The sequence below is a fragment of the Sapajus apella genome, unplaced genomic scaffold (genome assembly GCF_009761245.1).
Source record: "Sapajus apella isolate SASKATOON/1434 unplaced genomic scaffold, GSC_monkey_1.0 scaffold64, whole genome shotgun sequence".
Lineage (NCBI taxonomy): Eukaryota > Metazoa > Chordata > Mammalia > Primates > Cebidae > Sapajus > Sapajus apella.
In genome coordinates, this window is record NW_022437004.1 from 7,336,029 (window position 1) to 7,358,463 (window position 22,435).

A 22,435-nucleotide genomic window follows, 5' to 3' on the forward strand; every position below is an offset into this window, starting at 1 on the left:
AAAAAAAAAAAAAAAAAAAAAAAAAGAAAGTAAGTTGCAGAAAGAACAAAAACCAGAGTTCTGGGACATTAATACATGATTCCAGGAATAAAATAGTTCATAGCAAGGGAGAAAGAAATCATAGCAAGCTGAAGAAATCTCTTAGAAAGTGTTGTAAGAAAACAAAAACGAAAAAGAAATGAATGATAGAGAAAAGATAAGGGAGCTAGAGAACCTGTCCAGGTTGTATCCAAATAAGAGTTCCAGAGGGAAAGCACAGAGAAAATAGAGGGGAGGAAATGAGCAGCAAAATGGGAAGGTTCAAAAATAAAGGATTAACCAGGATTGGCAGCACTCACAGAGAGCCCTGAATAGTGGATAAAATATACCCACATCAAGACCTATACCTATGAAATTTTAGGATAACGGGAGAAAAAGAAGATTCTACAAGCTTTCAAGGAGACAAAAATCATAGGCCATATACAAGGAATCAGAAATGAGGGTTTCAGGCTTCAAAGAGAACAAAAAAACCCTCCAAATTTCTACAGAAAAATAATTTTCAGCCTAGAATATTAGAACCTTTCACACTATCAACTCAATGACATTTCCATTCAAGAGAGTAGAATATAAAGACATTCACGGATAAATAAGGTTTTAAATATTTACTCCTATTCTATCTTGCTTAAGTATGGGCATGACCAAAACAGGAGAATGAAAAGAAAAGGGAAGACATGACAGGTGTTTCCTCATAAAAGAGGGGAAGGTGGAAAAGAGAGATCCCAGCATGGCAGCTAGTTATCCTATTTTTAAAAATCCAGTGCAAAATTATAGCTAATAAGGAGAAATAAGTTCTGGTGTTTTTTTTTTTTTTTTGAGATGGAATCTTGCTCTGTCACCCAGGCTCACTGCAACCTCTGCCTCCTGGGCTCAAGCAATTCTCCTGCCTCAGCCTCCAGAGTAGCTGGGATTACAGGCATACACCACTATGCCTGGCTAAATTTTGTATCTGTGGTAGAGATGGGGTTTCACCATGTTGGCCAGACTGGTCTCGAACTCCTGACCTCAAGTGATCTGCCTGCCTTGGCTTCCCAAAGTGCTGGGATTACAGGCATGAACCACCACACCTGGCCTAGTTCTGGTGTTTTATACCACTGTAAGATGACTGTAGTTAACAATAATATATTATATACTTTCGAATAACTAAAAGGAGGGTATTGAATGTTCCCAACAAAGAAATGATAAATGTTTGAGATGATAGATAGGCTAATTACGCTGATCTGATCCCTATGCATTACATACATCAAAACATCACTGTGTATTCTGTAAATGTGTATAATTATTACATGTCAATTTAAAAAATAACTTTTTTAAAAGGATCCAGATGGGAGCAACAGAACTACAGAGATTTATGTTGAGAACTATCATCGCTATTCTCTCTGACATTATCTATTCATTTTCATCCGAGGACAGAATGTCAGCTAAGCTTGGCTCAGATCTTTTTTTGTATTTGGCTCATGACGATGTGCTAATTAAGTTCTTACAATCCCTCCATGAGCTGCTGCTTGATGCTACTAAAGTCATTTACTTCATCCCACTGAGTACTCTTTGGACCTACTCCTGCAAACTACAGGTATAACAATGAGCGAGTTAAAAAAATAATAATAATAAAGCAGCCTACTCCCTGACCATATTCCTGCTAGAATGTGCAGTACCCAGCTTATAGGACAGTCCTTCCCAATGCTCCAAATGTAGTAAATTTTGTGTTCCCAGGATGGATTCATGACCTTGCCCACTAACCTATCACAATGGCTATTTTAAAATAACAAAGGCAAAGCCAGCCTACAATCCAGACTGTTTTATTTACTTCATATAACACTGTGGATGGACACTGGGCTTTCCTTACACAGCTAGATTTAAGCTTTCAAGTCAGTTTTCCAAAGCTTAACAATACATTGTTTAGGAATAAATAACAAGTATTAAAACTATTAAGAAAAGAGAGAGAGTTATGATTATTAAAGACCGCCCTGGTGGAGTTAGGAGGATGTAACTTGGAAGAGAAACATGGGGGTCTTTTATAAGATATTGTAATATGATATTTTCTTAAGGTGGGTGATGGGAGATGAGTTTGTTTTTATTATTCTTTAAACTATACATATATTTCATATACTCTTTGATCTGTGCACTAATAATTAGCAAGATATCCATATGGTCTATGCCAATGAAAAACCAGGTGTAGCAAATGTTATCAGCAAAATATAAATCATATTTTTGCTGTTTTTAATTTAATGGTAGGTTGGGTAAAAATGTTACCTGCCGAAGATATAATTTCAAGACGTCACAGATGTCATGTGAACTAAATTCTGAAATGTCTACCAAGTGCATTCCATTTTCCAAAGCTTGACACAGTTTTTCAGTTTTTATTTTGTTTCCACACACACGATAAATTCCCTTGAATAGAAAAGAAAAAAATTTTGCAAAATTCTTCTTTAGTACAAATGGCTAAATGCAGATATCTACATATATTTGATTTTCAATCTTTTCCCTCTATTTCAAATTTTATTAGTATTTTAGAAAAAAACGATTCAAGGCCAAATGAGGTAACATTTTCCATAGAAATCTGAATAAATTCAGTTATTAAAGATTATGGATTGCCATGTGCCTGGGAGGCCAAGGTGGCATGATCACCTGAGCCTAGTTGTTCAAGACCAGCCTGGGCAACATAAGGAGAACCCATCGCTACAAAAAAAAATTTTTTTTAAATTAGTCAGGCATGTTGGCACGTGCCTATGATCCCAGCTACTCAGGAGGCTAAAGTGGGAGGGTTGCTTGAACCTGGAAGGTCAAGGCTTCAGTGAGCAGTGATCATGCCACTGCACTCTAGCCTAGGCAATAGAGCGAGACCCTGTCTCAGAAACAAAACAAAACAAAAACTACAGTAAGCATTATTTTCCTTTAAAGTCTCCTTTTCATTAGAATAGGTTACACAGCCATTTATGCTTTTTAAAATTTTAAGAGTTACAATGTACCTGTAGACACAAAGCTCTATTTTCAATCTCTGAGGCACATATTTTGAGTATAAAAGGGATGCCATCTGGTTCCTTTTTTGCAACTTGTGTGAATTCTGCTCCAAATAAGTGTATTTTTCCTGGAAGTTTCTGATGACCACAAATGATGACTAAATTTTCCAAACACTTTCGATGACAAACAAGGAGACACTACAAGAAAATGACGGTTTGAAACTGGTTAATTTAACCTTAAAACTGTTCACAACTGGGCAAACTGCAAGTTGAGGGAAACATAATAAAAATGAGTTTAAGCGGCATAACTTGTGCTATTTGAAACAGATTTAACAACAAAACAAAATATAAAATTTTAGAAGGCATACTGTAGTACAATTGATTAAACATCTATTTGCAAAAGATCCTAAAAAGTAAAATTAATAACAAAAAAGTATAAAGTGAAAAGCATAAAAGGGCCAATAAAATTCCAGACAGATCTTACCTCTTCACATTCAACACCTTGGAACACTACAATGCCTTCACAATCCCTACACTTCGTGGGGGATCTCAATTTGCGAAACTTGTGTGTGAGAGCTGCCTTTGACATCAATGTCTTCTTAAATGTTCCAAGGGAATTGGGTCCTTGCAACAGAAACAATTTACAAAAATTGTAAAATGATAGAAAAATTATACCATGTGATACCATATTTTGAATACTCTTTAAACTCTGTAATCATTCATATATTATAAAAGCTTTGAAGCTGTAATATCAAAATAGCTGCTTAGCACCCAATTTGTAGATCCAACTTACAGATCTCTTAAAAGGCATACACATTTATCAAGGATTTTAGCTATGAGTAACAATCATCACTAAGTCACTAAGATAATTCTAAAATAACATGGCACAATGTTTTCAGAATCAGCATATTTACACTGTTATTAATATGCCCTTTTATAGAGCTGGGAAGGGTGTTCACAGGTGGCATTAGAAAAAACCCCTGTAAACAAAGAAAAATAGTTGTATGAGGTTAGAGTGTTAGCATTATCTGCATTACAGATAAAGTTATTCTTAATTTATTATAAAATTATGGTTAATATTAGCTAGTTACATATTAATATTATACTGGAGGTCAGATATTTCATTAATTTAGGAAATGATGCCAAACCAGGTATCTGTAGGCATTAAGCACACAAAACTAATGTATATGAATCTAATTCAAGTCATTAAGGTAACTGATTTAACTTTATCCTTCAACATCCACAACTTCCTTTCCTCAAGAAGTATACTTATTTCCTTTTCTTGCTTGGTTTCTTGCATTGTTTCTTTTGAAGAAGGTTTTTAGAATTTCTTATGCACTGTAACCCTTTTAACACTAAATCATACTATTAGATTTATGAAAATGTATAATCTCTAGACTGTTATTTTAGCACCATGCCAGTACATTTTACATCAAGTAGTTTTGCTACCTATTCTTATCTTTGTATTTGTAACATCTGGTTAATACATTACCAACCCATACTTATACATATTGTTGGGATATATTTAAGTCATGGTAATTTTTGTTGTTTAATACACAATAAAGTATTGATTCTTTAAAATTGTACTATTTTTCTCATATAGTATACAAATATTATACTATATTTTTCTAATATAGTATAAAAATTATACTATTTTTCTAATCAGTGCTACTGATTCAACTGATTTAGTGGGACTTCATTAGGATAAATACAATACCAGCTTCTGAAGGGGAAGGTGGCTCTCTTTCATCTAGATCATCTGCAGAGGACATAGTTCCACTGGATGGTGTTCGTGGAAGTTTTCGATGAAAGTCTCCTAAAAGAAAATTGTAGATATAATTACCTGACCATTCATTGTAGAATTTTCAAAATGGGAAATGACAACACTTTTGAAATAACACAAGGCATACTATTTTATTAGCTTCAATGTAAAATTTGCTTCCATTCTCATACTTTGGGTAACAGGGAATTTTGATACTCATTCCTGGGAACAAAAGGAAATTTAACCAAATCTGACTTTCTCAAACAAATTTAAAACTGATGCTCATGTAGTCCAATAACACTTTATTGCCAATTTCTGATAGTAAGTACTAGAGATTGCAAACTCCACAAGTATAGCTGATATTTTCCATTCATGTCTAATATCTACTATGTGACAGAGTAGCTGGCACAACAGTAAAGTTGTCATTAAATGTTTGCTGAATTGTTATAAATGTATATAATACAACCAAAAGCTTTCTAACATACAAAAACCTTTGAATATAACAACCCAACAGTAACATCATATTGTTCCTGGGAACCAGGAACAATAGCCCAGTTATACTGGCAGGGAGTTAAGACCACAGGATACAAGCTATGTCAAAAAAGGACACCGCCATATGTATCAAAGCATGTTTAGAAGTAGCTCAACTGGGAATGAGGCTTATGTACTCCCTGCACAGGCCTATATCTAAGTAGAAGAATTCACCTTAATGTAAGGCCCTAACAGTTTCAGATTCAGAGTTAGAAATGTCTTTACAAATTATTTTAAAGAACATCCTCTTCCCAAAGGATTTTTTTCACAATATGCTTAAAGGTAGCTATCTAGTTTTCACTTTGAATATGCCCCCAATGACTGATAAATCACAAGGTCGTATCATTCCATTTTATAACTATTTTAATTGTAAAATTAGAATATTCCTTATATTACTGAACAGAAATATGCCTCCCTATAAATCCCAGCCTTGGTCATATTTTTCCCAAATGGAGCAATCAAGTACTCTTTAACTTTAATCCCTTTTTACCTCCAGTACTTGAGGACAGCTGACAGGTTTCCAATTTTCCTCTTTCCCAGGACAGGCATTCCCAGGTTTTTACCCATTTATCAGGTGATGTGGTTTCTAAAGTTTTGTCTTTATCACAGGAAGTCTTATGGGATCCTAAATAATTCAGGGCGTGCTCTAGATTGGGTCATAATTTCTGGAGCTATCTAGAACCAGTTTGTTGTTATGAAACTAATTACAAATATTCAGCCCAATATTAGGCTCACATTTCCAGAATGTTCCTTGAACAGTGCTAGTTTTAAAGAAGGCAGCAAAGTGGCAGGTGATAATCAGCCTACAAACCCCAGTGCTGCATGAAAATATTTTCCTAACTTTAAATAGACGAGATTTATCTAAATGAGTAAAACTTCTGCGATATGTAAAAGAAGAAAAAGGCCTTGGAATCTGAGATGGGTCAAATCCTATAATCTAACTCTTAAGATCCTAGGAGAAAAAAATGTTGCCAGAAAGAATGGGCCTGGGGCAGTCTTTGGTAGAGGAGTAAAGAATGTTGGATGTAAGAATCTCATAGGTTCAAGTGCTACCTTCTTCTCCTACTAGCTGTATAACCTGCGCAAGTTACCCTTTCAGAAGCCACGAAGGGAGACTTCAAAACACTTACTCTATTTCCCTCTGAGGATCATGAGATAATCTATATCAAAGTATCTTAATGCACATTTGTAAAAAATTAATAAGTAGTTGCAGGCACAGAAATAGCAAAATGACTTTGTTTATCACAGCAATTATCAAAACAATCCAAAAGACAATGATAGTTATATTCACAGAATATACAGCTGTGAAAATAAAGATCTCTACCTACATTCACATAGATCTAAAATAATGCATGAATGAAGTCACAAAAGCGTGATTCAGAAGAGAGCAAAACTTCACCAGATATAGGTACTAGCAACATTTAAAACAGCTAGAGAATGTTTATAAAACATTTCAGGATAATGGTTTATTCTGGTGGGAGACAGGGCGATGCTACCAAGGAGGTGTACACAAGGGGCTTCTAATATACTGATTGATAATAATCATCTATTTCTTAGCCTGAGTGGTGAATATATGAGGTGTTTTTAAAACCTATTTTTTAAATTGTACACTTTCCTCTCTTTAGGTGTGGATGTTCACTATAAAAACAAGGTAGTTAAAAAATATCCAAAAAAGGACTGATCTTTCAATGAGTTTTCATTGCTAGACTTAAGTATTGATGTACCTGGACTTATAGATTCTGAATCCAGAGATCTAGATTCGCTGCTCCCTCCAGTACTCTCAGAGTCACTAAACATCCCAAATGTCCATGATCTTATAAAGGAAGGACCTTTAATGAAAAGAATAAAGTCAAAACTTGGCTACAGGTGGATTTCATAAGGTAAAATACTAACATTCTATCAAGTGAGACAATTCAAATTTCTTTAACAATAACCAATTATCAACTTTAAGACAGGCACCATGGTAACAACTGTGAATAAGATATCATAAACTTATAATCTAAGACCTGATTTTTAAATTCCAGAGCACCAATTAACTTAACAATGACATTTGAACAATCTGAACTTTTGTAAATTAGCACTCTTTTTAGTGTGGAAAACTACCTGTTATATCTGCACTGTTAGAGCATCTGTCCTCTTCAATTTTATTAGAACTGTCAGGAAGGCGTATAACATCCTCTAAAGAGTTGGCAGGTCCAAATCCAGAAGTTTGGGAACTATTTAAATGTTTATTTACATTTCTGGAACAACAACAACAATAAAACTCAACACTCCAAAGAGTGAGTAACAATCAATTTATTTCATTCTATGTTTAGAAAAATCTATTAATGATCATAGAGGAATTAAACTAAATATTAAAAACAAATCATATTACATGGTTCAGCTTCTTATAGGAGTTGTAAATATAGCTTTTTAATTATTTGTGCTTATTACAATGGAAACATGGGAAGGAATAGCAAAAGTATAATTAATAATTCATGTCATGGTTAAACTTTTCTAGCATGACCTCTGGAAAACAGGTTAAATTTTGTGGACATTCAAAATATGTAAGGCCATCATATGCCATTCCCAAAGGATTTCTAACTCTTAAAGAAAAGAGGTCTGTGTCAAAATGGAAAGGCTTACTGTACGTGAATTATATCTATTCCTTAAATACATCTACTTTGATACCATAAAATAACATTTAAAGAATTCCGAAAAATTTTAAGTTAATTTTGTCAGTCAGAAAAGACACCTCCTTGTACTAGATACTTAACAATGAAGTGTTTTACATTTTGAAATGATTTTGTCTATACATTAATTCTCACCCATCAACTTTTTCTTCTTCACTTGAATTTGTAGCCTTGACAAATTCACTGTACTCTTGGCCTGGGTCATAGAGTTTGGCATTATCACAGAGAGACTGTAAACTGTTTGCAAGGGAAGCAGCCTGCAGATGCTGCATATGGAAGAGGTTAACTGTTACCTATGGACACAGAGACAAAAGGCAGAGTAACTCATGATATACAGAATGCTATACAAACATACATTTATTTCAATGACTGTATCAATAAAAATGCTATACAGTGAAGCATAAAGCACTGAATATCACTCTGAGCATACTATGTTGCCTGATTTTGCATAATGTCTAGATTAGGGGAAAAAAGTAGGTTTAATCTAATATCTAGGAGTGATCATTTCCAGCAAAACTGGCTTTTAGCTGAAATGTTCAAAAATAACTTCACAAACTCCATGCCCCAAATGGTTCACAATTTTAGATCAATGTGTTTCTGAGGATCCTCATCTCTATATCCTGATGGTCTGATCACAACTGCCTAAACTTTTCAGTAAAAGACAAGGGGAAAACACTTCCAGTCATATAACTATTATTTAGACTATTTTCACTTTTTTCAGTCCTATAAAAATAGAAATGCTTAACTACAGTACTCAGTTCTTATAATTAGATATTGCCCTTGAATCTATTCAAAATACATTATTCCACTGAGTTTCACAAATGCCTAAATATACTATCACTATCATCACTTGTACTAACAACAATAACAACAGCAGCAGCTGACAAGTGTGTACAATGTGCCAGACCCATTCTCAGTGTCTTACATGAATAAACTAATTTGATGTTCACAAAAACCTAGGCTTTGGGTATATTACAGCAAACCGATAAGATACTGGTCCTCATGGACCTTTATGTTCTCCTGAGGGTCGTATCTGAGAGAAGTAACAAATTGTGTAAATAAGATAATTTCAGATACTGAAAAATGCAATGAATACTATATTACAATGTCAAATTATGCAGTATGATCAGGTTCATGTTTGTCGAAGGGTATTTCCAACATGGTAAGTCAGGGAAGACGTCTCTGAGGAGGTAACATTTGAACTGAGACCCGATGTAAGAAAAGCTTCACGGAGATCAATCCAAACAAAAGGAGGAGATAGTACAAATGTGAATGGGAGAGAGCTTGTAATGCTCAACAAACAAGTGAAATGTCAATATGGTTGAAGTATATGGAAAGAGCTGGAGCTCTGGTTTAAGATAAAGCTAGAAAAAGAAGTAGTCATCCAAACCATGGCAAGGTGTCTGAACTTAAGTGCAAAAGGAAGTGGTGAAGCATTTTACACAAAGCTATAACATGATCTGATTTATTCCTTAAAATGCCACTCTGGCTCCTTTATGGGGAAGGTATTTAAGGGGAGCAATATGAATAAATGCTAAATTTTGATTAGCGTAATGTTATTTCAAAGACTGTCATGTTCCTCTTCATCTCTCTTGATATACCAGATGATAGGATAATTAGCCTCTAAGTCCTTTTCAATGTAGATAGGCATTTCCCTAAGGATACTTGACTCTGCGTAAATAGTATTTGAAAAGTACACACAACAGAATAGCTTATTTGTGCCCTAACTCCTTCAAGAAACAAAGAAAATTCAAACTCCATAAGGTACAGTTTAAATCTAGCAACTGGCTATATTAGAGCATTCTTTAGCTAAAAGTAAACTGCTATCTTGATCCTAAATGTAACTTGCATGCTAGGTGACCTTCATCGAGTTATTTATAATTTCTTTAAACCAGTACATTAAAAAATTTAAGATGCAAATGAATCACCTGGAGGATCTTGTCCAAGTGTAGATTATGAGTCTAAGGATCTGTGTTGAAACCCAAGATTCTACATTCCTCATAGGCTCTCAAAGTAATGTCAATGTGACTGGTCCAAGGACCACATCTTGAGAAAGCTTTCTAAACTTTAGTTTTCTATCAGTAAAATGGAGCTAAAAGCTTGACAGAATTTTGAGAGAATTACATGAATTAATGTAGACTAAGAGCTTAATACGCTTGCAGGTATATAGTCTATTTTAGCTATCATTAGCTATTGTTTGAGGTAAAGGGAATTTGCCAGAGGTAAATGATTAGCCTAAATGACTTCTAAGTTATTTTGAATCCTGGATTTTATAATTTTAAAAAATCCTTTCATGATTCTTTAAGTAAATCACATAGTACTTAATCAAAATTTGGAAAATGAATGAGATGCAATTTTAAACACTCAAAAACATTTTAAGCAAGACTTCTGGTTCAGATGGAGTAAGCTGACGTCCCCCAGTCTCCTACTGAATTCACCTAAAAATCCTGAACAGAATGCACAAATCAAGACTCTGAAAAATGAATGGTAGCAGTTTATTACAGAAATAAACTACAATTCAAGGTATGACCAATTTAGTGATAGGTCTACTCCTGCCCCCTCCCCTAACTGTTTCTAGCCCATGCTCAGCTCCTACTTAAAGCCCATGCTCCATGCTCAGCTCCTACCCAATTCTCCAATTCCCAAAGTACAAACTGAGTGTAGACAGAAGGAGCTCCAAGAGAGGTACTTTCTGGTCCAAGGAACAAAAGGGGGAAAGCATGATGGAAGATGTGACTAAAACAGTAGAAGAAAACTCCCTGGTTTCTTTTGAATATTTGTTTTCTCTCCTGCCCCAGATCCCAGGCAAGTCCAAATCCCTAAGACCCAATCCTGTGGCAGTAGCAGTGATGGCAGTAGTAGCTGAATAGATGCCAAAACTCTGATGGACATCCTCCTTTATGACCAGATGAACTGTACTCTAAAGAGTGAGAGGGGTCTGAAATTTCTGTTACTTTTTTCTCTTTATCCTCCCCATACTTGGCCCTCAGAATAGGCAAACCTAAGCTTCTCAGCCAGAAGATTGGGAAGGGAGTCACGTAGAAGCTGGAACATGAACCTAACTGTATCGGATAACTGCTAAAATTGAAAAAAAATTTAAAAAAAGTTCAATACAGGACCTAGGATAAAGTCATAGTGAAAATGTCTAGGATATAATTCAAAATTACCTCTCCTACAAAGAACCAGGGAAATCTCAACAACTCACAGACAAAAGACAATAAACAGACACAAACATTGATATGGCTCAGATTTGGGATTATCAGATGAAAACTCTAAAACAACTATTACAAAGGATTCAAAGAAGTAGAGCAAACAATCTTGAAACATGGAAAAACAGAAGTCTCAGCAAAGAAATGTTAAGATATAAAGAAACAAAAGAAAAAATTTATTGCTGAAAAATAAAATACCCTGAACAAAAAATTTACTGGATGGACTATATGGGAGAATGAGGATAACAAAGGAAGAGAGCCTGTGAACTTGAAGACAGATCAATCAACAGAACCATATAAACAACCAAGAGGAAAAAGCTTTGGGGAAAAAATAGAGGACCTCCAGAACTGCAGAAGATTAACAAAAGCTCTAGTGTTTGAGTCATTGGGTGTCAGAGAAAGAGGAAAAAGAATACTATAAAAATAATTAAAATAACAATAGTTGAAAACTTCTAAAATTTTGCAAGAGTCAAACTTGTAGAAGTTCAACAAATCCAAAACAGGAAAAGCAGCAAAAACCAGGTCTAGATACATCTTAAACGGGTGAAAACCAAAGACAAAAAACCTCCACAAAAACAGCCAAAGAAAAAACACATGCCATTATTGGGGAATGATAATTCAAATGATTACTGGTATCTCAGGAGAAACTATGGATTCCAGAAGGCAGTGGAACAATATTTTTAAAGCAGTGAAAGAACTGATTTCTGTATTCAGAATTCTATATTCAGTGAAAGTGTCCTTCAGAAACAAAGATGAAATAAAGACATTCTCATATGAAACACAACCAAGTGAATCCATTACCAACAGAGCTGCTATAAAATAAGTGGTAAAGAAAGTTCTGTAGACAAAATGTTACCAGAAGAAAGATGGAACCCCACTAGAATGCAAGAAGAATTAGCAGAAATAGTAAAGATCTGGGTAAATATAATAGACTATGCCTCTTAACTCTTTATAATATGTATGACTTTTAACAGCAAAAATTATGAGAGTCTGGCAAGGTTTTCAATGTATATGGATGTAATTTACATATATCAAATATAACTCAGATTAGGTAAAGGAATTTATCTGTGGTGGTGATGGTTCTGCATTTCACTTGAAGTGGTTAAAATACTAGTTCTAAGCAGACTGTAAAAAAGTTAAGTGTATGTAGAAACACAGATAAGTGTGCAACCATTTTTTTTAAACTTGGTTATTTATTGCATAATCTATTTTAGGCTGAATTGTCATATAACTCTGGAAACCACATTAAATTCTCCAAAATGCTCAAGCTTCTTCAACAGTGTTTCAGAATAGTTCATTACCACTTTTTCAGGTAACTAGTAATCTTAGAACATCTATTTCTGTTCAAAGAAAGAGAGAATTTTTTTTTACCAGAATGCTTATTTTATATCTTAATGACACAATATCCATTTTCATATATGACAGAGTCCATATCTGTATGCTCTTTAGTTACGTCAGACTGCTACAACAAAAATACCATAGACAGAGTAACTTAAACAACAAAGATTTATTTCTCACAGTCCTGGAGATTGAGAGATCAAGAGCAAGGCCTTATCAGATTCAGGGTCTGGTGTGGGCCCCACTTCCTGGTGCATAGACTTTGACTGCTCTTTTCTCTCTGTGTCCTCACATGATAGAAGGGGCAAGGGTCATGAGGGCTCCACCTAGTCACCTCCCAAAGGCCCCAACCTCCAAATATCATCAAATTATCATATTGGGGATTAGGATCTCAACATACTAATTTTGGGGGTGATAAACAGTCCACAGCAGCTCAGTTCAACCAAGTTGCATTGATTGTGGGATTCTAATGAGAATTTACAATGTTAAGTGATCTCAAAAACCATTATGTTTTGACATATGCTACTTAACTGGTTGACTCCATATGACATAAACCAACACATTTTTTCACTGGTCAAGAGATGTAGTTTTGCATTTAGCTCCACTGAGAGTAAATGTAGACAAAAGTAAATGGTAACAATGGAAGTCTACGTGCAACAATTTTGGTTATCAAGGCAATGTAAGTTTCGAAGTGATAATTAGAGAGAGATTTTCTTGGGGTATATAAATAGATAAAAATTGCATTTCCTAACTAGAAACTCTTCAGGAGCGGTTTGAAACAGCTATATTCTCTTGAAAAAGACACTGTAGTCACTAGAACAAGAGAAGGGATGGGAGAGAGTTCTACCAAACAAAATCTCAGTTTTGGTTCATTTATTAAATTTTTTTCTCATTTCATAAGAAAAAAGTGGGAAAAAACCATTCTGGTGATTGGACCCATGGGCCAGGCAACCCAATATTCAGTCTCTGACAGTGAATCCAAGACGTTGCAAGCAATATTCAGTTTATGACAGTGGTACCAGGAGAGGTGTTATGAGCATCCACGCTATTTTTTCCTTCATGATGTTTTCTTCAGAAAACATTTAGAAGGTAGGAATATAACCTGAGCTACTATAGCTTCTTAATAACACAGATGTGTGCAACCAATTTTTTTCAAAAGGTATATAAAGATACATAATAAAACACCCATTAGACAAATTAAAATATATGTCTAGAAAATTATCAATTCATCCAAATGAAGGCAGCAAAAGGGAAACAGATTAAGGGAAACATCACAAGGCACAGACACAAAAGAAATAAAATGGTAGACCTAAATCTGAACATATATTAACCTGAAATATAAATGGTCTAAACACTCCAATTATAAGATAGTGCCAAAATAGATTAAAAAAAAAAAAGACAGAAGTATATGTTCTCTATATGCTATTTAAGAAACTCACTTTAAATACAATAAAATTAAAAGAATGATAAAAGATATGCCATACTCAAAATATTCAAAAGAAAACTGGAATAATATATCAATATTAAATAAGGTAGAATAAAAAGCAAGGGAATTTATCAGTATAAAAACAGACACATTTCTAAGGATAAAAGGATTGATTACCAAGATAATAAAATAATGGTTACTGTGTAAGCAGCAGAACTTCAAAATACATAAAACTGATAGAACTAAAAATACACAGTATGTTGGAGACTTCAAAACTTCTTTCTCGGTAATTGATAAAAGTAGCAAAATGTAAATCATCAAGAATACAGAATAAATAAATTACATCTTAAAACAATAGGAACCAATTGATACTTACAAAACATTTCAGTTGACAAGAGAACACACATGCTTTTCAAGCGCACACATGGAAAATTCATCATTGATCTTTCCAAAAAAAACGGCTTTTAGTTTCATCAGTTTTTCTCTTTTAATTTTATTGATTTGTTTTTATTGATTTCTGCTTGTTTATGACCCACATCCTGGGTCATAAAATAAACTACATAACAAATTTAAGAGAAATGTAATCATAATAAGTACGTCTCCCACTATAATGGAATTAAACTAAAAATCAGTATCAGGAAGATATCCAGAAAATCCTCAAATACTTGGAAATTAAACAACAGACTTCTACATTATTCACAGATCAAAGATGAAGTCTCAAGGGAAATTAGAAAATATTTTGAACAAAATAAAAATGAAAATATAAATTTCAAAATTTGTGGGATATACATAAGCAATGCTGAGAGAGGAAAATTTAAAGAATTAAATGTATCAGAAAAGCACAGGGAGGTCTCAATGAACAAGACAAGCTTCTACTTTAAGAAACTTAAAAAAAAAAAAGGCAAAATAAACCCAAAGAAAGTGGAAATAAGTAAAATGCAGAAATCAGTAAAATTAAGAAAAAGAAAAATCGATGAAACTAAACGCTATTTCTTTTTTTAAAAATATACTAAAACTTATCAATCTCTTTCCAGATTGATCAAAAAGAGAGAAAGAGAAAAAAGATCCAAATGACCAGTATTGAGAGTGAAAGAGAGGTTATTACTACAGCCCACTGAGATGTTAAAAGGTTAGAGAATACTACAGGACACCCTATGCACATAAATTCAACAATCTGGACAAATAGGACCAGTTCCATGAAAGCCACAAACTACCAAAAATCACCTAAGAAGAAATAATCAGCTTGAATAGGACTATATAAAAATACACTGAATACACAGTTTAAAAATATTCCAAAAGAGAAAATCCCAAGCCTAGATACTTTCACCAGAGGATTGTTACCAAACTTTTAAAGAAATAACACAAATTTGACACAATCTTTTCCAGAAAAAAAATAGAAGGGCAACTCATTTTATGAAGGTAGCATCACCCTGACACTTCCAAAACCAGACAAAAACAAGTGCAAGAATTTTTAGACATATCAATCTTTCACTAACAGAGAGAAAAAGAAAAAATACTCAACAAAGTAGCAAATTGAATCCAGCAATATATAAAATAAACAATTCATCATAACAAAGAGGGTCTTATTCCAGGGAGGCAAAGCTAGGTCCATCCTCAAATATTATATAATCTATCATATTTACAGACTAAAGACAAAACTACATGATATCAAATAATGCAGAAAGACATTTGATAAAATCTAAGTTTTATTCATTTAAACCTTTATTCATTTAACCTTTATTCATAAAATTCAGCAAACTAGGAAAAAGAAATTTCTTAAACAGATAAAAGGCATCTTCAAAGAACCTATAGGTATCACCATATTTTATGATGAAAGACTGAGTGCTTTCTCTCTAAGATGGACAATAAGGCCAGCATGTCTTCTCTTACCACCCCTATTTAACAGTGTACTAGAAGCCTTAGTGAGGACAATAAGAAAAAAAAATAAAAGGAATACAGATTGGAAAGAAGATATAAAACTGTCCCTATCTGCAGGTGACATAATTTTCTATGTAGAAAATCCTAAAGAATCTATAAAAAGCTCCTAAAGCAAATAAGTTAGTTTAGCAAGGCTGCAAAATATAAGACCAACACACAAAAAAATCAATTGTATTTCTAAATATTAACAATTAAAACAGCCAGGCACGGTGGCTCATGCCTGTAATTCCAGCACTTTGGGAGACCGAGGTGGGTGGATTCTTTGAGCCCAAGAGTTCGAGACCAGGTTGGGCAAACGTGGCAAAACCTAGTCTCTACAAAAAAATATAAAAATTAGCTGGGCATGGTGGCATACACGTGTAGTCTTATCTACTTGGAAGGCTGAGGACTGCTTAAGCCCAGGAGGGTGAGGCTGCAGTGAGCTGTGATCATGCCACTGCACTCCAGTCTGAGTAACAGAGTAAAATCCTGTCTCAAAAAACAAAAACAAATGAAAAAGCCCCCAAACCAATTAACAATGGGAATTTTATATAAAGGAAATCTATACGTATGCGCATAAATTGTTTATGTGGACGTACATATAGACCATTCACAATAGCCCCCCTCATATGCACATACATACATAGGATTAAATCGAACAAAACTTATTAAAGTTATGTTGAAAACTACAAAATGCTGATTAAAAAAAATCAAAGAGTAGTTAAGTAGTTGGAGAGACAACTTCATGAGGTGGCAACTTTATATTGCGAAGATGCTACATATACAGTCAATTCTCCCCAGTCTGATATAAAATTTAATACCAATTCCAACCAAAATGTTGGCAAGAGTTTTTTTGAGATACGGAGAAGCTGATTCTAACATTTTTATGGAAGGTCAAAGGATCTTAAATACTCAGACAATTCTATAAAAGAATAAAGCTGGAAGACACACACTATGCACCTGATTTTGACTTGCTATAAAGCCAAAATAATCAAGACAGGGGGATTTTATAAAAAGGACAGCAAGTACTTCAGTGCAACAAAACAGAAAATACAGAAGTAGACACACACAAATATGGTCAACTGATTTTTATCAACATACAAAGGCAATTTAATGAAAATGGCATAGTGTTTTCAACAAATGGTATTGAAACAAGTGGACATTTGCATTTACCATATTTTTTATTTTTTCTGTTTTATGTAGTTTTGACATCTTAAAAAGCAAGCTGGCTAGTGAGAGACTGACTATCCCTGGGCTAGCTAATTCCCAGAGATAGCCAAGGGCTCAGCTAGGATATTATAGCTTTCATGTGCAAAGCAATAAGTCCCAAGTCTATAGATCCAACCACCTCCTTCTCTAACTCTTACACACAAAGCCAATTATTTTCTCTGCCCTAAATCATTCCGGGGCCAGGTACCAAAAAACCAGAGACCACCCCTATTCTCCAAAGTCCGTGGAAATTCAAACTAGCCAATCCTAAATTGTTTACCTTGCCTTTCCTGAGGAAACCCCAATAAAAACTCTACTCAGCTTTCCTTTCATCCCTGTTTACGCTTGCCAAACTTGGTATTTCCCTTGTGGCCCTGTGTGGATTGACTTCCCCTTCTCTTGGGAAGTCTAAGTCATAAGTTTTTCTCTCAATAGCACTGACCTCTCTGTGTCACTCAAATAAAGTAAAATCCTGTGGGTATAATTTTATTATAACATCCATATGATAAAAATGAACCTCAACCTATACCTTCAACCTTATACAAAAATTAACCCAAAATGGATCATATATCTATCTACATATGAAGCTATAGAACTTTTAGTAGAAATCATAGGATAAATCTTTATGACCCTGGGTTAGGTGAAGCACTCTTAGATATAACACCAAAAGCACGACCCATAAAAGAAAAAAACAGATAAACTGGATTCCAACAAAACTAAAACCTTTTGCTCCCCAAAGACACCGCTAAAAGAATAAAAAGAGAAGCTCCAGAATGAGAGAAAACATATGCAAATTCAACAATAAGAAAATAAACAACTCAATTTTTAAAATAGCTAAAATACAGATTGTAAATAAGCCCTTGAAAAGGTGCTCAATATTGTTAATCATTTTTAGAAACATAAATTAAAACCACAATTAGATAACACACCTATTGGAACAGCTAATATTTAAAAACAATGACTGACACATGTCAAGGACACAGAACAACTAAAATTCTCATACACTGCTGGTTAGAATGAAAAATATCATAGCCACTCTGGAAAACAGTTTGGCAGTTTCTCATAAAGGTAACTATACATTTAGCACACTAACCAGTAATCCCATTCCTGGTATTTACTTGAGAAACAAGAAAACCTATGGTCAACAAGAAAATATTCTGTAGCTCTACTCATAATCACCCCAAATTGGAAACACCAGAAATGTCCAGCTAGTGAATGGATAAACACTGTTGTGCAGTCATAGAATGGAATTCAGTAATAAAAAGAAACAGCCTATTGATACATGCATAACACTGATGAATCTCAAAGGCATTATGCTGAGTAAAAGAAACCAGTCAAAAGGTCATACACTATATGTTTTCATATATATGACAATCTGGAAAAGACCAAACTAATTAGGCAGAGAACAGATCAGTACTTGCCAGGGGGTTAGGAGTAGGCAGAGATGGACTACAAAAAAAGTAGCATGAAGGAATCATTTTTAAGTGATAGTATCGTTCTGAATCCTGATTATGGTGGTACTTAACACAAATTTATAAATGTTAAAACTTGTGGACTATACATGAAAAAATGTTTTTTGCATGTAATTAATTTTATGAAAAACATTTTAAAGAGTAAATAAAAATACTTGAGAGTAGAATGCTTTGTCTCCAAACAAATAATTTGGTTCAGTTTCAATATTTAATTTACTCCAATTTTGAAGAATACATCTCAGAGCACTGACAGAAGTTTCAAGGGCCAAATCAATTTTGTCAGCCAAGCCAAGAAAAATGGTGGCTTAGAGGCAATTTTAAACTCTCAGACTTCAATTTTAACCAAACAAATCATCAATTCAGAGAACATGGGAAAGGCAGATCAAAAGTAATTCAAACTGTATGTCACTATGAAAAACTGAAAATTAATTTGCAAACAACGCATTTCATTCACCTCAGAATCTAAATCCCATAAGAATCATAACTTATCAGGCATACCTTCCCCTTCTACAGATACATAGACTTCTATTTCTTTCTTTATTTTTTGTTTGAGATGGAATCTTGCTCTGTCGCCCAGGCTGGAGTGCAGTGGCACGATCTCGGCTCACTGCAATCTCCACCTCCCAGGTTCAAGTGATTCCCCTGCCTCAGCCTCCTGTGTAGCTGGGACTACAGGCATGCACCACCACACCCAACTAACTTTTTGTATTTAGTAGAGATGGGGTTTCACCATGTTGGCCAGGATGGTCTCGATCTCCTGCCCTTGTGATCCCCGACCTTGGCCTCCCAAAGTGCTGGGATTTACGGTGTGAGCCACTGTGCCTGGCCTCTTTCTTTTGTTAGTGATTACCTCCTCTGGAGTGAGTAATCATAAGCGTAGCTCACTGTAACCTCAAACTCTTGGGCTCAAGTGATCCTTCCACCTCAGCCTCCCAAAGTGCTGGGACTGATTACAGGTGTGAGCCACCATGCCTGGCCTGACATTCTTTTCTCTTGCCTTCAAAATACTGAAGAAATTACTTACAGCTTTAAGGGTAAGATCACACTGGAAAACAAGTGTCCGGAGTTGTGTTAAAATTTCTCTTTTGGTATTTTCTAGATCATTTCTTCTCTCTTCAACATTTGTCACACAAACTTTGTAAAGTTCATTTGCTTCTTCTACCTTCACGAATATCACAGAAAAAAGTAACACTGATCACTAGAATTATATTTTAAAACAAATATTTACTATAGTAAAGCTAAGTTGAAATAACTGAAGATTCTGAAATATTCTCTTTTCAGAAAATACTTCTACAGATAATCTGTTCTGGTCAGTGATTCAAAGGCACTTGATTTCAATGAACAGCCATGGCCATGTACAATTTATAATTAGTACATTGTCTATAAAATAAATATTCACTTCTATCTGAAACAGCATATATTTATATTTACTATTTTCCATATAATCTTACAGAATTTGTTTATAAAATTACATTTCATCAGTAACACAAAGCTTTTGCCTATCCTTGCTATCAGGTGCCTGAATTAGCAGACATATACACACACAGTTGCCTAAAAGGTGAACTTTCTTATTAAGTAAAATATAAATATATATCAAACTGCTGCCTTCTCTAAGACATTCTTTCACAAACTCCAAAATTCAGGTCTCAGCAGAGTAGTTCTCAAAATCTGGATCCTCACCAAAAGCATCAGTACCACCTGAAAGCCTGTTAAAAATGTAACCTGCCCGGGTCCCTCTGTTGACCTACTGAATCAGAAACTCCAGGGGATGGGCTTAGCCATGTTTTAACAAGCCTTTCCAAGTGACCCTGGCAGACGCAGAACTTTGACACCAAACTCCTGGCAGATTATTGCTAATTCAATTTGCAAATAAAAAAGAAAAAGACTGTTACTTTTTGGAGCGCCTCTTCTTCCAACCTTCGCTTTTTTTCTAGTTGCTTGTTGAGATTTTTTGCTAATCCACCACTTGAAGACAGATGCTCCTCTTCTGCACGAAACATGGAAGACTTTGCTTTCTCATATTCATCTTGACGTTGCATGCATAACAATTTTGCCTTTTTGAGAGCATTCTCTGCTTCAAGCTACATAGAAAGGAGTATTCAACACAGAATATGAAAGAAATCCTACTGAACAAGTGTCTTTAGCATATTCAGCAAGATAACTAGTTAAGACAATATTTTAGAAAAATGAGAGCAAGGAAGGTCAGTATATACTGCAGATTATTTTTGATGTTCACAAATAGTATATGAAACTCCATTTTAATACTAACCATTTTATTTTGCTCCTGTTTCCAAAGTTCTTTTATTTCTTTCCTTTGTTTTTCCATTTCATTTTTCCTTCCAAGTAGAGGCTGTGAAGGATATTTAAAAAGGAAAAAGAAAAAAGCAGTTTTCTAAAGGCATACTATTGTTTAAAAAAAAAAAAAAGTGAATTATATAATTAAATCAATCTTTACCTGCACAAATTTGTTAGCCTGGAGAGCTGCAATTGTTTGTTGTAAAAGGTGACTGCTCTCTATATCATTAAGAAGAGCATTAATAAACAGAGACTGCAGTGGCATGAACTCCTAAAATTTAAAATTAAAAAGTAAATTTTACAATAGAAATAGCGCTAGAATTCCAAACACATCACTACTTTTCTTCAAAAAGGGAAACTAAGTTTAGACTTTTGCCCCAAGAAAAATAACTAGTCATAAACATAACTATGAGAAAACTATAGAAGAAAATGAATTATAACTCATTATAAAACTGGTTAGCAAAAGTAGTAGCTATCAAGACAATTAGTATTTGTATAAAATTGTAAATTTCCAGCCAGGAATAGTGGCTCACACCTGTAATCCCAGCACTTTGGGAGGGCAAGATGGGCAGATTACTTGAGCTCAGGAGTTTGAGACCAGCCTAGGTTTCACCATGTGAAACCCCAACATGGTGAAACCCCATCTCTGCAAAGACATGCAAAAATTAGCCAGGCATGGTAGTGGACACTTGTAGTCCCAGGTAATCAGGAGGCTGAGGTGGGAGGATTGCTTGAGCCTGGGGGGACAGAGGTTGCAGTGAGCCGAGATCATGCCACTGTACTCCAGCATGGGTGACAGAGTGAGTGAGACCCTGCCTCAAGACTAAAATAAATAAATAAATAAATAAATAAATAAATAAATTTCCTAGATTTTTTCATAATGGAATCCATCAAAACTTAAAATAATTTTATCAATAAAAAGATCAGCATTTAAGTGCTTTCCTATATTAACTGAAATATTCTGATTTTGCAAGGCATTATTGGGAGTTCATGAGTAGTTTCTTATTACAAAACCCTAGAAGTTCACAGAACACTTACCTGAATTCCAATGTTAGTTCTAGTTGCCTCTGCCAACTTGACCATATTTCTAGTAGACTCCAATTCTGAAAAGTTCAAAGAAGGTATCAGAAGGTAAAAAAAAAATTTATTTTCCCCCTCTATACTGTAAAATTACTTGTAATCCCACAATTAAAAAGTGATCACAAATACTAGTGTGTATCAAGATATAATACAACAATACTTTATTTATTTATTTATTTATTTATTTAAAGGGGCGTGGTCTCACTATGTTGCCCAGGCTGGCCTTGAACTCCCGGGCTCAAGTGATATTCCAGCCTCAGCCTCAGCCTCAGGAATAGCTGGGATTACAAGCATAAGCCACCATGCACAGCTGTTAATTCAGCAATTCTTTATTGTGAGTGCTCATCAGAATCCACTGGGAAACATCTTCAGAATATATTTGCCTACATTTTACCTCTTTGAAGGATAGGACCAAGGCTTGTGTACTGTCTTTCTACAAGACGATTCAGGTGATTCTGATTAGCATTCTCTATTGTAAGCAAATAATACAGTAGAAGGAGCATAGACTTTGGGTAGATTCTGTACTCT

The 22,435-nt window shown here is 34.6% G+C and overlaps 1 protein-coding gene across 1 annotated transcript in view; it reads right to left on the reverse strand.

Moving 5' to 3' along the window:
* The window catches only part of ARHGAP29 (Rho GTPase activating protein 29), a 66,669-nt gene that overhangs the window by 10,335 nt on the left and 33,899 nt on the right, over positions 1-22,435 (reverse strand). The window contains exons 8-19 of the mRNA XM_032247916.1: positions 21,866-21,930; positions 20,988-21,098; positions 20,802-20,882; positions 20,425-20,613; positions 19,557-19,694; positions 8,097-8,254; positions 7,393-7,529; positions 7,014-7,118; positions 4,714-4,812; positions 3,481-3,620; positions 3,006-3,194; positions 2,290-2,427 (exon numbers count right to left, since the gene is read on the reverse strand). Of these exons, the coding sequence (XP_032103807.1) occupies positions 2,290-2,427; positions 3,006-3,194; positions 3,481-3,620; positions 4,714-4,812; positions 7,014-7,118; positions 7,393-7,529; positions 8,097-8,254; positions 19,557-19,694; positions 20,425-20,613; positions 20,802-20,882; positions 20,988-21,098; positions 21,866-21,930 (1,550 nt within the window). The remainder of the gene's footprint in view (positions 1-2,289; positions 2,428-3,005; positions 3,195-3,480; positions 3,621-4,713; positions 4,813-7,013; positions 7,119-7,392; positions 7,530-8,096; positions 8,255-19,556; positions 19,695-20,424; positions 20,614-20,801; positions 20,883-20,987; positions 21,099-21,865; positions 21,931-22,435) is intronic.